Source organism: Callospermophilus lateralis, chromosome 1 (genome assembly GCF_048772815.1).
Source record: "Callospermophilus lateralis isolate mCalLat2 chromosome 1, mCalLat2.hap1, whole genome shotgun sequence".
Classification (NCBI taxonomy): Eukaryota; Metazoa; Chordata; class Mammalia; order Rodentia; family Sciuridae; genus Callospermophilus; species Callospermophilus lateralis.
The window spans coordinates 6,241,458-6,256,382 of NC_135305.1; the positions used below are offsets into that span (position 1 = coordinate 6,241,458).

At 51.4% G+C, this 14,925-nt stretch overlaps 1 protein-coding gene across 1 annotated transcript; it reads left to right on the plus strand.

The window, feature by feature from the left end:
• The first annotated feature begins 6,331 nt into the window (after positions 1–6,331).
• On the plus strand, positions 6,332–13,799 carry Crygn (crystallin gamma N). The gene is made up of 4 exons (XM_076859437.2): positions 6,332–6,352; positions 8,300–8,548; positions 10,468–10,613; positions 13,664–13,799. Exons 1-4 carry the CDS (start codon positions 6,332–6,334, stop codon positions 13,797–13,799), a joined length of 552 nt encoding a protein of 183 aa, XP_076715552.2.
• Positions 13,800–14,925: the final 1,126 nt, after the last annotated feature.

The window sequence follows — 14,925 nt, forward strand, 5'->3', positions numbered from 1 at the left end:
TCTATGAGATGTGGTGTGAGGTCATTTATTTGTTGACTTTTTCTTCTTTTAAGGAATGAGCTCCATGCAATGAACTTTCCTCTTAGTACTGCCTTCATAGTGTCCCAGAGATTTGCATATGTTATGTCTATGTTCTCATTTACCTCTAGGAATTTTTTAATCTGCTCTTTGATATCTTCTGAGACCCATTGTTCATTTAGTAGCATATTGTTTAGTCTCCAGGTGATGGAGAAATTTTTATTTTTTATTTTGTCATTGATTTCCAATTTCATTCCATATGATCTGATAAAATGCATGGTAGTACTTTTTTATATTTGCTAAGAGTTGCTTTGTGGCATAATATATGGTCTATTTTAAAGAAGGATCCATGTGCTTCTGAGAAGAAAGTGTATCTGCTTGATGCAGGTTGAAATATTCTATATATGTCAGTTAAGTCTAAGTTATTGATTGTGTTATTGAGTTCTATAGTTTATTTATTCAGCTTTTGTTTGGAAGATCTATCCAGTGGTGACAGAGGTGTGTTAAAGTCACCCAAGATTATCGTGTTGAGGTCAGTTTGACTCTTGAACTTGAAAAGAGTTTGTTTAATGAACATAGCTGCACCATTGTTTGGGGCATATATATTTATGATTGTTATGTCTTATTAGTGTATGGTTTCCTTGAGCAGTATGTAATGTCCATCTTTATTCCTTTTGATTAACTTTGGCTTGAAGTCTACTTTATTTGATATGAGTATGGACACCCCTGCTTGCTTCCACAGTCCACGTGAGTGGTATGATTTTTCCCAACCTTTCACCTTCAGTCTGTGTATGTCTTTTCCTATCAGATGAGTCTCCTGGAGGCAGCATATTGTTGGGTCTTTTTTAAATCCAATCTGCTAGCCTATGTCTTTTAATTGGTGAGTTTAAGCCATTAACATTTAGGGTTACTATTGAAACATGGTTTGTATTCCCAGCCATATTTGTTTATTTTCATTATTTAACTTGACCTGATTTTCTTCTTTGATTAGTTTTTCCTTTATGGTACTACCTCCCTCTGCTGATTTTCATTGCTGTTTTTCATTTCCTCTTCATGAAATATTTTACCAAGGATGTTTTGTAGTGCCGGTTTTCTAGCTATAAATTCTTTTAACTTTTGTTTATCGTGGAAGGTTTTTATTTCATCTTCAAATCTAAAGCTTAGTTTTGCTGGATACAAGAATCTTGGTTGGCACCCATTATCTTTCAGAGCTTGATATATGTTGTTCCAGGATCTTCTAGCCTTCAGGGTCTGTGTTAAAAAATCTGCCGTTATCCTAATTGGTTTTTCCTTATAAGTAATCTGATTCCTTTCTCTTGTGGCTTTTAAAGTTCTCTCCTTATTCTGTATGTTGGGCATTTTCATTATAATGTGCCTTGGTGTGGATCTGTTGTGATTTTGTGCATTTGGTGTCCTGTAGGCTTCTTGAATTTGGATTTCTAATTCATTCTTCAAGTTTGGAAAGTTTTCTGATTATTTCATTGAATAGATTGTTCAGTCCTTTGGTTTGGACCTCTGTGCCTTCCTCTGCCCCAATAACTCTTAAATTTGGTCTTTTTATGACCTCCCATATTTCTTGAATGTTCTGCTCCTGATTTCTTATCATTTTTGCTGTGTGGTCTATGTTCTTTTCAAGATGATTTATTTGATCTTCATTGTCCTACCTTCTAAGTGGTCTACTATGTTGGTGATGCTTTCATTTGAGTTTTTAATTTGGTTTATTATTTTCTTCATATCAAGGATTTCTGTTTGTTTGGTTTTTTGTTTGTTTGTTTGTTTTGTATAATCTCTATCTCCTTGTTGATCTTTTGCTTCTTGGATTTGTTTATGTAGCTCATTGTCGAAGTGATCTTTCACTGCCTGTATTTGTTCTCTTATGTAAGATCCCAAAACATTTAACCATGTATATCCTGAAATCTTTCTGTCATTTTTTCTGCTGTAGCTACCAATGCTTTTAATGATGTGTTGTTTGATTTGTTTGTGGTTCTTTCTTCCCATGTCTTTTCACATTGCTCATGTGTCTTCCTTTCCAACTCTGTAGATCTGGTGTGTTATTGTTTTTACCCTATAGTGCTCGTGTAGGGTTCCAAGAAAACACCTTTGTCGGGAAGGTCAGTCCTCTTTAATTTTATTTTAAACAGGATTTTACACAATTACTGAGACTGGCCTCACACCTGCAATCCTCCTGCCTCAACTTCTCCACCCTGAGTCATGTGCCAACCCTGGCTTCAAAATAAAAAAAAAAAAATGGAAAAGGACTGGTGATATAGTTCAGTGGTAAAGCACCCTTTGTTTCAATCCCAGTACCAGGAGTGGGTGGGGGTGGGGGGAATCCACAATTTTTTTTAAGGTACCCAGGATTAAACCCAGGGGTGCTTAACCACTGAGCCACAATCCCAGGCCTTTTTTGTATTTTATTTAGAGACAGGATCTTGCTGAGTTACTTAGGGACTCACTCAGTTGCTGAGACTGGCTTTGAACTTGTGATCCTCCTGCCTCAGCCTCCCAAGCTGCTAGGATTGTAGGTGTGTGCCACTGCGCCCAGCTCCACACTTTTTTTTTAACTTGTTGTAATTAGTTATCCATAACAGTAGAAGGCACTTTGACACATCATACATAAATGGAGAATAACTTCTTATTCTTCTAGTTGTACAAGATGTAGAGTCACACTGGTTATGTAGTCACATATACATGTAGAGTAATACTGTCTGATTCATTCTACTATCCTTCCTACCCCCATCCCCTCCCCTCCATTCTTTCCCCCTCTGACTAATCCAAAGTACCTATATTCTTCCCTAGCACCTCACCCCCACCCCCATCATGAGTTAACATCCACATATCAGAGAAAACACTTGGCCTTTGTTTTTTTGGGATTGGCTTATTTCACTTAGCATATTTTCCAGCTCCATCCATTTACCAGCAAATGTCATCACTTCATTCTTCTTTAAGGTTGAATAATACTCCATTGTGTATATATACCACATTTCTTTATCCATTCCACACTTTTTTGTTCTGTCCCTTAGGTAATCCTGGAGCTCTTCTTTTAGGATCCTGTGAGGCCCCCCTGACCCGGGACTCTAGTAATGGAATGATTTAACTCTAAGGGTGGCATTTAACGAGCCTGGCATTTACATATTATGTAGCTATTTGCGGGAAGGGGTCTTACTGGGCATGGCAGAGCTTTCCTCTGGTGACCAACTTGTAATGGAAATTGTGGGAGAGACTTGAGTGTCTGCCCTTGGAATGGGGGGAGGACTTGAAATTGCTGAAATCTGATCCACCTGTTCATTTTTACCAATTCTTTGAGTGAAGTTTGTGGCGGGCATTTTTTGTGTATGCTTTTCAGAAAATGCTCCAAATCACTGTTAATATTTTATATTCCATTCGCATCACTTTCATGGTGATACAAAATCTGTGGGCTCTGTTATTAGAGTTCTGGGACAGACAGGGACCTGACATAAGAGAGTCCCTGCTAACCCGGTCTAGCTACTTGCCTCAAAATCCAAGCAGAAAAGCTGGTGGTAAAAAAGGAAGGAAAGAAATTTATTCAGACCAGGTGGCACCTGACTGTGATCCCTGGAGGTTGAGGCAGAAGGATCTCAAGTTCAAAGCCAGCTGCAGCAACTTAGGCCCTAAACAACTCAGCGAGACCCTGTCTCTAAATAAAATATAAAAAAGGGGCTGGGGTATGGCTCAGTGGTTAAGCACCCCTGGGTTCAATCCCCAGTGGGAAAAAAAAAAAAAAAGAAAGAAAGAAAGAAAAGAAATATTTATCCAGTGTAGCCAGACTGGGAAGACTAGAATCCTCAGCCCTGTCTTTGGGGGGTATTGACAGAGCTCTGTTTTAATTTGGGAGAAATCAAAAGCAGGAGTTAAGAAATACCCATGATTAAGTAGTCTTGATCAAACTGTGGACTGGCTGGTCACCATATCAGGTCCAATTCTGAGAAGTCCTCCCCTCCCCTTCCCTCCTCTCCCCTCCCCTTCCCTCCTCTCCCCTCCCCTTCCCTCCCCTCCCCTCCCCTCCCCTCCCCTCCCCTCCCCTTCCCTCCCCTCCCCTCCCCTTCCTTTTCTCTCCTTCCCTCCCCATCTCCCTTCCTCAAAGTGCTAGGGATCAAACCCAGGGCCTTACTCAAGCTACAGATGAGCCCTGCCACTGACCCCCAGGCTGAGATGTTGCAATGTCTTAGCAGGTCACCTGTGAAGCCCATCATATTCTGACTTAAAGCTGACTTAATAATGACTGTTTTCTTTCTCTACTACTTTTCTAGATTGGCAGGAAACTTTGTTTTTAATGATATGTCCCCACACGACCCATGTCCAGAGGCAAGTGCTGGAAGGTGTGGCCTGGAGAGTGGATGGCCACCTGTGGAGGCGGCAGCCGCCCTGGGGGAAGGCATGACAGCTAGGAGGGTGACCTGTGGGATCCAGTCCATGCCCCGTCTGCCTTTGATGACTTCTTAGGGCAAGGGCAAGGTCACTCTCTGCCCCAAGAATCATGTGACCTGCTGTCCCTTCACCATTTGTGAAATGGCGATAAAAATACGCTGGACAGTAGCCCTGTTACCCTGCCCAAATCTTGTACTGCCTCAGTGACCTAGCTGAATTTCTACCTGGTCCTTTTCTTGTTTATCTTTGAAGACAGGATACCTGAAGGCCTAAAGTTTCTCTCCAGGTGGGCTAGCCCAAACAAGTTAGGTCAAGATGGCTTCGGGAGTGACCACCTCTGACTTCATGATAATCCATCTGCATGCTAAATGACATATCCCCAGAGCTATGATAATAGACAACGGCCATCCGGCCATCCGATGACTTGCAAAGAACCATAAAAAGAGTGAAAAGAGAGCTGGGCTTGGTGAGCAAGCCTGTAATCCCAGTGACTCCTGAGGCTAAGACAGGAGGAGCAAAAGTTCAAGGCCAGCCTCAGCAAATTATTGGGGCTGTAAGCAACTTAGTGAGACCCTTTCTCAAGATAAAAACAAAATAAAAAAGAGCTGAGAATGTAGCTCAGTGGTTAAGTGCCCTGGGGATAAATTTCCAGTACTAAAAAGAAAAAGAAAAAGAGGTAATACCTGGAGTCCCAGAAAATCGCCAACCACTCCCAGAAAAGGCATGAATATTCCTCCCCTTTATTTACCTACCCACCCCTCATTTCCTTTACCCCATCTCCCCGTGCAGCAGGTTGAGAAGTTAATTTGTGAGTCTCTCACAAATCAAGAATAAAAGTTGCATTCACTGCTCAATCCCCTACCCGCGAAAAAGAAAGAAAGAAACCAGTCCACTTTCCTGAGGGAAGAAGCCCTGCCTAACTCCCCGCCCCCAGGACCCCCCCCCCCCCCCCCCCCCCCCGCGCAGCCCCGGGCTTCTCTCTCCTTTGCTCTAGAGCCTTCCCCCCCACCCCACACACACTGCCCACCAATCAGTTACCCCATCTCATCTCCCCAGTGATTTGTGGCCTCCGTGTTTATTCCATTTACTCCATAAACTATCTTCGAGGCTCCACCGTGTGCCAAGGGCTTCTCAGCCCTGGGAATGCTCTGCAGACCCATCCCCGGTCACTGTCGCGCAGGGTGGCCCGCTCTGTGCACTAGTGTAGAGTTTCAGGCGCAGAGCACTGCAGCCCCCCCCCCCACCCTCGCACAGGGTGCAGCATGGATCAGGGCCGGGGACGCCTGGGAAGGATCTCCAGTGGGAGAGAGATACAGTATCCCGAAGAGGGAGGACACGGGAGCCCAGGCTGGGGAGAGAGGGCGGCCAGGGGCTGGGGCTGGGAGCTCAGATCAGGGAAGCTAGTTATAAGGGGGCAGAGGAAGACTTTCTTTGCCCCAGGAAGCTTGGGTGGACTCCATCCTAGGTCCCAAAGAAACCAGGCGGGAACCGGTTAGAGTGCAGCCGGGTGTGATGGAGGTTGCGGGAGGTTAGAAGGAGGGAGACGTGGAGTGGGGAAGGGGCGCAAGTGCAGCACTGGGGAAGAGGCGCAGGGCCTGGGAGACCCCTTCCCAGCTCCCGGCAATCGCAGTGGATGCGGTGGTGTGGTGGTCCTGACTCAGCAAGGAGAGCGGGTGGGCTGGGAAGGAGGGGTCCGGGAAAGGAGGTCTTGGGGGCTGGCAGGGGCGGGGGCCCTCTGCGGGTGGCGCAGGGTGGCTGAGGGTCGGGTCCCAGCGGCCGGCCCGGCGGCCCCTCTCTGGCTTAGCACGCCCGACAGCACTAACTCGGCGGTGCCCGGCCAAGCAAATCTTTTGTCCCTGGCGGCGCTGAGCCAGCAGGGCGCCGCCGGGTATATACTGAGTCCGGTGGAGGACGGCGGCGCACCATGGCGCAGCGCTCCGGGAAGGTGAGTCCCTTCCCCACCCAATGCAAACCAGCCGGGGGCCCACGATTGCCCCAGTGCGCGGGCCTGGTGAGGGTGCAAACCGGGCATGGGGAGATGCAAACCGTTGCTCCCGTGCGCCATTTGGGGACTACAAGCCCAAGCAAAGCTGGCTTAATTTCTTAATTAAATGGAGCTGCCTGGCTGTTGGCTGTGGGCCTCTCTGGTGAGGGTGCAGAGGATGGTGGCCCTTTTCCATCCCCTTTTTCAGATGTTCTGGGGTTCTAACCACCTCCCCCAAGTCAAGAGCAGGGAGGGTGGTCAAACTTGGCTGCTGCTTTCTGGCTTGGGGTGGGTTAGCCTTGCCGATCATACAGGGCCCACCCTGGCTGTCTCTTCTTTATGAGAAGATGGTCAAAGTGTGTATTTTGTCTCCAGTCTTCACAGGTATGTGGGGCTGTTTCTCAACAAAATGTTGAGCCTTGAGGACCTCCAAATCCTTAGGGTGTTCAGATCTCATTGAACGTCTGGGTGACTCTCTGTCAAACCTGTCTTGTGCTGGAAGGGTAGCCAATTCAGATCTCTCTCCTCCTTCTCTAGTGACCCTGTCCTGGATAATCCCATGAAGCCTTTGGGCTCCAGAAGCTCCAGTCAAGTGCTTCAGTGGTGAGAGCACCACTAGAGTCGTCTGCATGGGCTAGGTTATGTTTCAGAAACAAATAACCCCAGTAGCTTGGTAGCATACATCAACTAGGTTGTCTGCCTCCCTGGCACCACATATCCATCATGGGTATAAGTACTTTTGTCCTCACACCCTTCCCTATGCCCCAGGCTGACAGTAACATGAGAAAGGGAAAGGAAGAGACCCCCAAATCAGTCATGCACTGGCTTGCAAGTGTCCATTCCCACACACATTCCTTTGGCCAGAGCATACAGCTGCCCTAGCTCCAAGGGGCCTGGGAGAACCGGAAACATTTACAAAGCACAAAGGACAACAGTTACTGGGTTACTATACTTTGATAGGGTCCCTTGGGACCACAATTCTTGAGACCCAAGAGTTATTGAGTATTTGGAATTTTAGGTTCCACGGAGGAAATAAGTTGAAGGGGTTGTTGTTGCTTGAGTTGTTAAGTGTGGGGACAAGAGCTGGACTCAATGACATTTGTCTGTAATCCCAGAGACTTAAGAGGCAGAGTCAGGAGGATCACAAGTTTGAGGCCAGCCTCAGCAACTTAGAGAGGTCTAAGAAATTTAGCAAGATACTGTCTCAAAATAAAACTAAATAAATAAATAAAAAGGACTAGGGATGTAGCTCAGTGGTAAAGTGCCCCAGGGTCTCCGGTCCAAACTAAAGTTTGGGAAAAGGACAACTTGTCCATGCTACCTAGTTATCTGTCTGTCAGGCCTTAAAAAGGAAAAACAAAGGACCAGGTGACACTTATAGAGTGTGCTTTTGAGGACTTTCATCCTGGGCTGGGATTCCACGGCCTGGCTTCCACAGGTTCAGCCTCTCTAGCTGAGGAGGCCCAGCCCCAGGAACCTGGCTTTCCAAAAAATAAAGGTGAGTAGTAGGTGAAGTTTATTCTTTTGGAAAGATTTCCTTTAATGTTGTTATGGATGTATTGTTTTAACAATAAACAAAGATTGAGTTTAACAAATGTGGTGGAAGTTTGTGACGAGCAGGTTTTCAAATGGATACTTTTTTTTTCAAATGGAACTTCCTGTCCCCAGAGAGGGGCTGCGGTTTGTCTGCTCCAGGGGGGTCTTGGGCAGTGGCTGTGTCTGACAGCAGCCTGTTGACCTTTCATCCTCTGCCCAATCAGCAGATGTCTCGGGCACCTCCTGGGCTCAGCAGGGCCGGGCTTGGTGGCCTGGGAATCTGGGTTTCATAGAGGATGCAGAGGTCCCAGATGACAGACCCCCAAACTGAAAGGGGAGGAGCCTGACCCTGGCTCTGACCTGGCCTTCTAGGTCACTCTCTACGAGGGCAAGCACTTCACAGGCCGGAAGCTGGAGGTCTTCGGGGACTGTGACAACTTCCAGGACCGAGGCTTTATGAACAGAGTAAACTCCATCCGGGTAGAGAGTGGCGCCTGGGTCTGCTTTGATCACCCCGATTTCCGGGGCCAGCAGTTCATCCTGGAGCATGGTGACTACCCTGACTTCTTCCGCTGGAACGGCCACAATGACCACATGGGCTCCTGCCGGCCTGTAGGGATGGTGAGCACCCACTCCGCCTGGGGGCTGGGGCCTTCCTGGAATCTGTAGCAGGGTCACCCCTGCTGGCAGGAGGGTGAGACACCTGGGGTTCAATCAGGGCTACCAGGCAGGCGAGCCCCTGGGAGTTCTCAGGAAACCACTTTAAATTTCCCATCCAAACATCTAGCTAAATTCTCTATTTTAAATGCTGTTGAAAATATTAGAAGTTTGGGGGCTGGAGGGTGTAGCTCAGTGGTAGAGCGTGGGCCCTGGGTTCCCTCTCCAACACCCAAAAAAAAGAAAAAAAAAATTATAAGTTTGGATTTGTGACCGGAAGGTGGAGCACTCAGCAAAAGTAAGTCAGGCTGCCTGGATCCGGGCATCTGCTGGGCACATGGCCTTGTAGCCATTCTGCGCACCTCCCAAGCCCTAATCTTGGAATTGCTAATGGAAGAAGCTGAAGTATCACAGGTCAGTCAGCAGGGACATGTGGAGCAGGTCCCTTGGAGTTGCACAAGTGGCTGCATCTCACAGGTGGGGGCTGGTGTGTGTAGGGAATGCAAACCAGGGGTGTCGCTCTTCCATGGGGAGGGGCTTTTTTATGGCTGCATGACTCTAGGGTAGGATTTGAGGAATGAGGCTTAACCCAAGTCACAGCACTATCTGACCTGCTCTGAGTTCTGGTCCTTTGGATGGGAAATGACCAGTCCCCAAGCTCACAGTGAGCAGTCCTGTTCAGAGTCTGCTGGCCAGAGGGCCCTCCCTTGGACGCCTGGGCTGGGGCTCTGGCAAACACCTAAGGAATCATGGGGGCGGTGCCTCTCTGCCTGGGGCCCCCTCTCCTATCAGTTGCAAAACCGGCTGCACTTTGGCTTCTCAAATGTAAGAATACTGTCTTAGTATCTCTGCCAGGCCTTGGGCATTTGGAAAAAGGAATTAAAATGGTTGGTCTTGGATCCTGTATAATGCTATTTATATTAAAAATATACTAGGCATCCTGTGAATGCTCTTCTCAAAAAGGCCATGCCTGGGGCCAGCTATGAGGCAGACCCGCCCCCCCCCAACACATCTGGCCTGTGGGGAGCTGGCCCTCCTTTGTCTTTTGGAAACACAGGAATCACGTAGGGAGATCCATGTACTGATGTGAGTGAGTGATGACGTCAAGGCCAGCAGGGATTTCAGCAAACGAGATGTGTTATTTGTTTTAGATTTTTGGCTTCATGTTTTAATAAAAGATTCTATTACAGTTCTAAAATATTATCATCTGTGGCCTGCGGGCAAAGAAGTCAAAGCTGAGAAGCGTGTTGGTATAACCAGGGCAGGAGCCCCCAGGCTGAGCACCTGGAGGGAGTTAGTGATCCCAACCCTGGTCCAAGTGGCCCTGGTCTCAGGGCAGTCTTGCCCCCTCTTTGGATCTTGGATTCCTTAGTTGTAAAAAGAGGAGATTGGACCACTGAACCAATTCAGGGGCTTTGAAGCTCTTTTGTTGTTGTTGTTCTTTCTTTTTTTTTTTTTTTTGTACTGGGGATTAAACCCAGGGACACTTTACCACTGAGCTACATCCTCAGCTCTTTTAATGCTTTTTTAAAAATTTTGAGACAGTCTCACTCAGTTGCTCAGGGCCTTGCTAAATTGCTGAAACTGCTCTCAAATTTGCATTCCTCCCTGCCTCAGTTTCCCAAGCCTCTGGGATCACAGGCATGCACCGCCACCCCCAGCCAAGCTTTTTAAAGTCATAAAACCGCCAACACATCTCATGTGAAAGGAGGAACTGAGGGTGTGTGTTGAGATGGGGCCACTTACCAACCCCCACCCCAGCCGGCCCAGGAACTCTTGGGTGCCCAGAGCCCTGGGTGACTGCACATTCCTTCCCACCTGAACTGGTGGGGGACTCAGAGCATTTTCCTCTTTCCCACCCTCCGCCCGCCTGTGCCTTGGAGCATGGGGAGCACTTCCGGCTAGAGATCTTCGAGGGCTGCAACTTCACGGGCCAGTGCCTGGAGTTCCTGGAGGACTGCCCCTTCCTGCAGAGCCAGGGCTGGACCAGAAGCTGCGTCAACGCTGTCAAGGTCTACGGGGATGGAGCGTGAGTGGCGGCCAGGGCTGCTGGTCTCCCTATGGCCCAGAAAGGCCTCAGTGAGGGACACTGGGCCCAAAACAGCTGTCAGAACCCTGTGTGTTCTGTCCTTGGCCGCCCCCTGCAGACGCAGGTTTCCTTCTGATCAGCTGAGGGCAGCCCATGCTCCCTGCTCCCTGGGCCTCCCCTTGTGTAAAGTGTCACTGCCCTGAGACTTTCCAGTTGACCATCTCTCTAACCTTTGTCTGGGTAGATATCGTCCCCATTTTACAGAGGAGCAAACTGAGACTGGAAGGTTAACTTGGCCCTGGAGAGAGGCCCTGCTGGGATTGCAGTCTGCTTTCCAGAGCTGGTGCCTTCAGCCCCTCCCCTCAGGAGAAGAGCCCCAGGCCTGGTCCTGCCTCCCTCTATGGCTGGTCCAGAAACTTGGCTCTTGAGGCTTGGCCTCAGGGACCCTCGTGAGGTGTCAGGGGAGGGACTGAAGGAGACCCAGACTGAGCTATAGATACTATTTACCTTTCTTCAGGGAGGTGTGACTTGGCTTGAGGAGTTGGTGGCATCTGGGAGTCCAGGGGTAGAATTCCAGAACAATTCACCCTGGAAATTTTGCTGGCTAAGTTGTGCCATGAGGCAAAGACACACCTGGGCATGTTAAATGTCCTGAGACCCAGGACACTGCCCCGCCTCTCCACAGCCTGGAGACTTCAGGGCTATTGAGGAACAGGTGGGGGAGGCAGGGGCTTGCGTTGTTTGACCGTCGGGGCATAGATCTTGAATCCTGTGCCCTCGGAGGGGACATCTTGGTGGCCAGGAAGCTAACCAGAGCTGAAATGGTAGACTCCCTGTGTGGACCCAGAGCACACTTCTCCTTTACCTCTTGTGTCTTTAATTCATTTTTTTTCTTTCTTCTGTGGGGTTGGGGATGGGACTCATACATGCTGGGCAAGCGCTCTATCACTGAGCCAGTTCCCAGGCCCTGTGACTTATAAGCCCTCTTCAAGGGGCAGCTGATGGGTGGCGATGCTGGATGCCCTGGGTCTGAATGGTGACACTCCACAGAGCCTTTCCTGGGACCTGGGTGATGAGGAGGCTGGGTCCCTCCATTTCCCGCAGGACAAGAGCGTTCCCTCTGGGTTCCATGCAGTTCCCGTTGGCCTGTCCCTCATCCCATGTCCTGGAGGGCACTTGGAGGGAAATACACTGGCATTTCTGCCACTTCCACTTCCCGTCTCCTAAAAGCTGAGCCTCAGGGCCAGAGGTGGTGCCAAAGGAGAGCACTTGCCCGGCCTGTGTCAGGCCCTGGGTTCAATCCCCAGCAGCCCCCCTGCCCCTCTAAGAGAAGAATGAGCCCTTTGCCTTCCCCTTTCTGCCTCCTCCCCAACTGGCTGGGTTGGGAGGGGGGAGCTTGCTGCGATGCCCAGCCCTCTCCCTGCCCTTTAGTTTGGGGGATGTCCACCTGAGCGCCAGGGTGGCTCAAGACACTGCTTGGGCCTTTCCAGCTGCTGCTAGGGGGGCAGGGCTGGCCCACTCCCTCTGAGCTGCATCCGTGGGGTGGGAGGTCTTGCTGCACCAGGCTGTCCCCCAGTAGGTGCCCCCTCCCTGCTCACACACTCCGCCTCCCTCCCTCTTCATGGCCATGACTGACCCCGACTCTCCCAAAAGTGGACTGCCCCAGGCACCAGGTGTGGGGTCAGGAGAGTGGCGGGAGCAGACAGTGGGGAGGAGGGCTGTGCGGCCTTGGGCCGTCACTCTCCTTCCCTGACCTCATCTGTAGGCTGGGCTCAGGCTAGAAGGGCTGTGTCCACGGGGAGGAAGCTCCTTCAACAGCAAAGTGCTTTCGGGGTGGTGGGCAAGAATTACTGGGGTCCAGGTGGGCACTCATTGCAAAGAGGCAGGGTCGGAGTCCAGGCCACATGGACCCCAAAGACAGAGCTGTCTGTGTGCCCCTTGTGGGAGGCCCAAGAGGAAGCTGCCCAAGGCCACTGCCTGTCCCTGAAAGCAGAGAAAGGCAGTTTTCCATGGTGGAGAGAGTGAAGGGGAGGAGTCGGGGGCCTGGTAGAGGCCCGCTATTGACCACGGCGACTCCCAGTCCTCTGCTGGGGCCGGGCGGTCAGTTCAGGCTGCAGACCTCGCCCCCCCAGGGCCACACACTTGTGCTACCTTTCTTGGGCCCCCTCCCCACAGTAGCACACTTGGCTCAGGGATGGCAGAGGAAGGGATGGCTTTCTGGTCCACACTTCCCCTCCCAGATGGAGACCACCCTCCTGACCCCCTCTAGCCTCCCCGCCACACCTTCCTGGTCACCTGGGTTGCGCTGCGCTTCACCTGCAGCCCCACACCTCCTCGGTGATGAGGGACCATGGTCTCCCCTGGCTCCACTCAGCACCAGGCCCTCCAAGCTGCTTCATAAAGATGTCCTGTGTGTTGGTTTCTGATCTCTGGGCTGCAGGCAGCTGCTGTGCACTCATAGCTGGGGGGACAGGTCCCCACTGGGGACAACGGCCAGGATCCTGGCTGTCCCCTCCTGCAACTGCAGACACCACAGTCTGTTGGTCACTGGAGCAGAGCTGTCATGGGGACGGGAGCCCATCTGTCAGACCTGAACACCCCGGTTCCCAACACACAGTGAGACACACCCCTGGAGCTCGACTGTGTTTGCTGAATGAATGAGCAGGAGGCGTTTGTCCCCGGTCTGTGCCCAGTGTCCTGCCTGCTGCTGCAGCTGCCATCAGTGTGAGATGGTCCTTGCAGAGAGCAGGAGGGATGGGGCGGTGCCACGGGGGCCAGAGCCTCCTGGAGTCATTCCTGGCCCTTGCTGTGGACTGGCCAATTTTAAACCACGGCCAGTTACTGGGCACACCTCCCCCGCGCCACACCCAGCCCTGACCCACACAGCAGCAGGTAGGGAGTCAGCCTAGTGCGGGCTGCTCTCCCTGGTGTTCTGCAGAGCAAGGGGATCCACTGGGTTAGGAAGGGGTGGCAGGGCTGGTGGGAGGTCTTCTGATCGGAGCCTGGGTGGCATTCCTGTGTCCCCTGACCTGTCTTTCCCTGGCTTCCAGATGGGTCCTCTATGAGGAGCCCAACTACCGTGGCCGAATGTACGTGGTGGAGAGGGGCGACTTCCGCAGCTTCTCCGACTGGGAGGCCCACAGTGCCCGTGTGCAGTCGCTCCGCAGGGTGGTCAACTTCTTCTAGCCCTGGGAACAGGGCAGCCCCTCTCGGCCCCACCTGGGCCTCAGGATCGCCAGCAATAAAGGTCCTGAAAGAGGAGCGCTGAGCTGGCCTCTGTGCTTTCCTGGCCCCTTGCTGGCCTAGGGGCTGAAACCCAAGGGACTCGACAGACAGAGGAAGGCACTGGGAGGCCTGCATTAGGGCCAGAGGGGACCCTCTAGGGCAAGGAGACCAATCCCTTAATCTAACACAACCACAGGCCTCCAGTCCCAAAGAAAGACGGTAGGGCAGGTGGACAAGGCCCAGGGTGCTTCCTCCCACCCAGGGACCCCTGGCCCATTAGGTGGGGAGGGGGAGACAGGGGCTGTAGGGAGAGCTGAGGCTGGCTTCTTGCTCTCCCCGAGCTGCGTCCAGCGTGGGGCCCTCTCCCTGACTCAGCAACAGGGCTGCCAGGCCACGTGGTCTGCTTGGTGGCCAAAGGCCTGACCCAGGCAGGGCTCGTGGAGCGGTTTCTCTGGATTTTATCCTCAGCTGATTTTATAAGGGGCCCCTCTAAAAGAACAGGAGAGCCCAGGGCACACCTGCCCCTGTGAGGGGTCCTGGAGGGAAAGAGAAATGGAGGGCTCCACAGAAAGGAGGGGAGACTGGGAGGAGCTTCAGGGCCCAAAGAAGCACAGGTTGCAACTGCTCCGACCCCAGCCCCTGCAAGAGGCAGGGCCTGGCTGGCCACCTGGGTCCAGGACGGGCACCTTCACCCCCAGGTGCCAGTCTAAGGAACTTACCTGTGGCCTCTCCAGGCCCCGGGGTCCACCTGTTGCGGGGTGGGCATGAACTTGGGAGACACCCGGGCCCAGGCAGTGGAATTTCTGGGAAGAGGGTCCATGCCCCCAACTCCACCCGTCGTGCCCAGTGAGAGGACAGCCCCTGGAGGGGAACTTGCTAGACACTGGGGCAGCCCAGGTAACTCCTGCTCCTGCTCCAGACCCTCCCCCTGCCCCAATCCTGAATGGAAACTGCAAGTGGAGACAGCCTCCTCAGAGGAATCTTAGTCTGTCCCAGGAGAGGAAGGACCTGGGACCCTCTGGGGCTTCTGAGGACCTGGAGCACTGAGTCCCTGAGGATGGGGAACCCAGAGATGCCTGCTCCAGCC

Bases quoted from the DNA above. Each gene is read 5' to 3' on its own strand.
- Crygn (XM_076859437.2), top strand. From the start codon at position 6,332: ATGGCGCAGCGCTCCGGGAAG. The intron at 6,353-8,299 runs GTGAGTCCCTTC...CTGGCCTTCTAG, and splicing joins TGGCGCAGCGCTCCGGGAAG to GTCACTCTCTACGAGGGCAA. The intron at 8,549-10,467 runs GTGAGCACCCAC...TGTGCCTTGGAG, and splicing joins CCTGCCGGCCTGTAGGGATG to CATGGGGAGCACTTCCGGCT.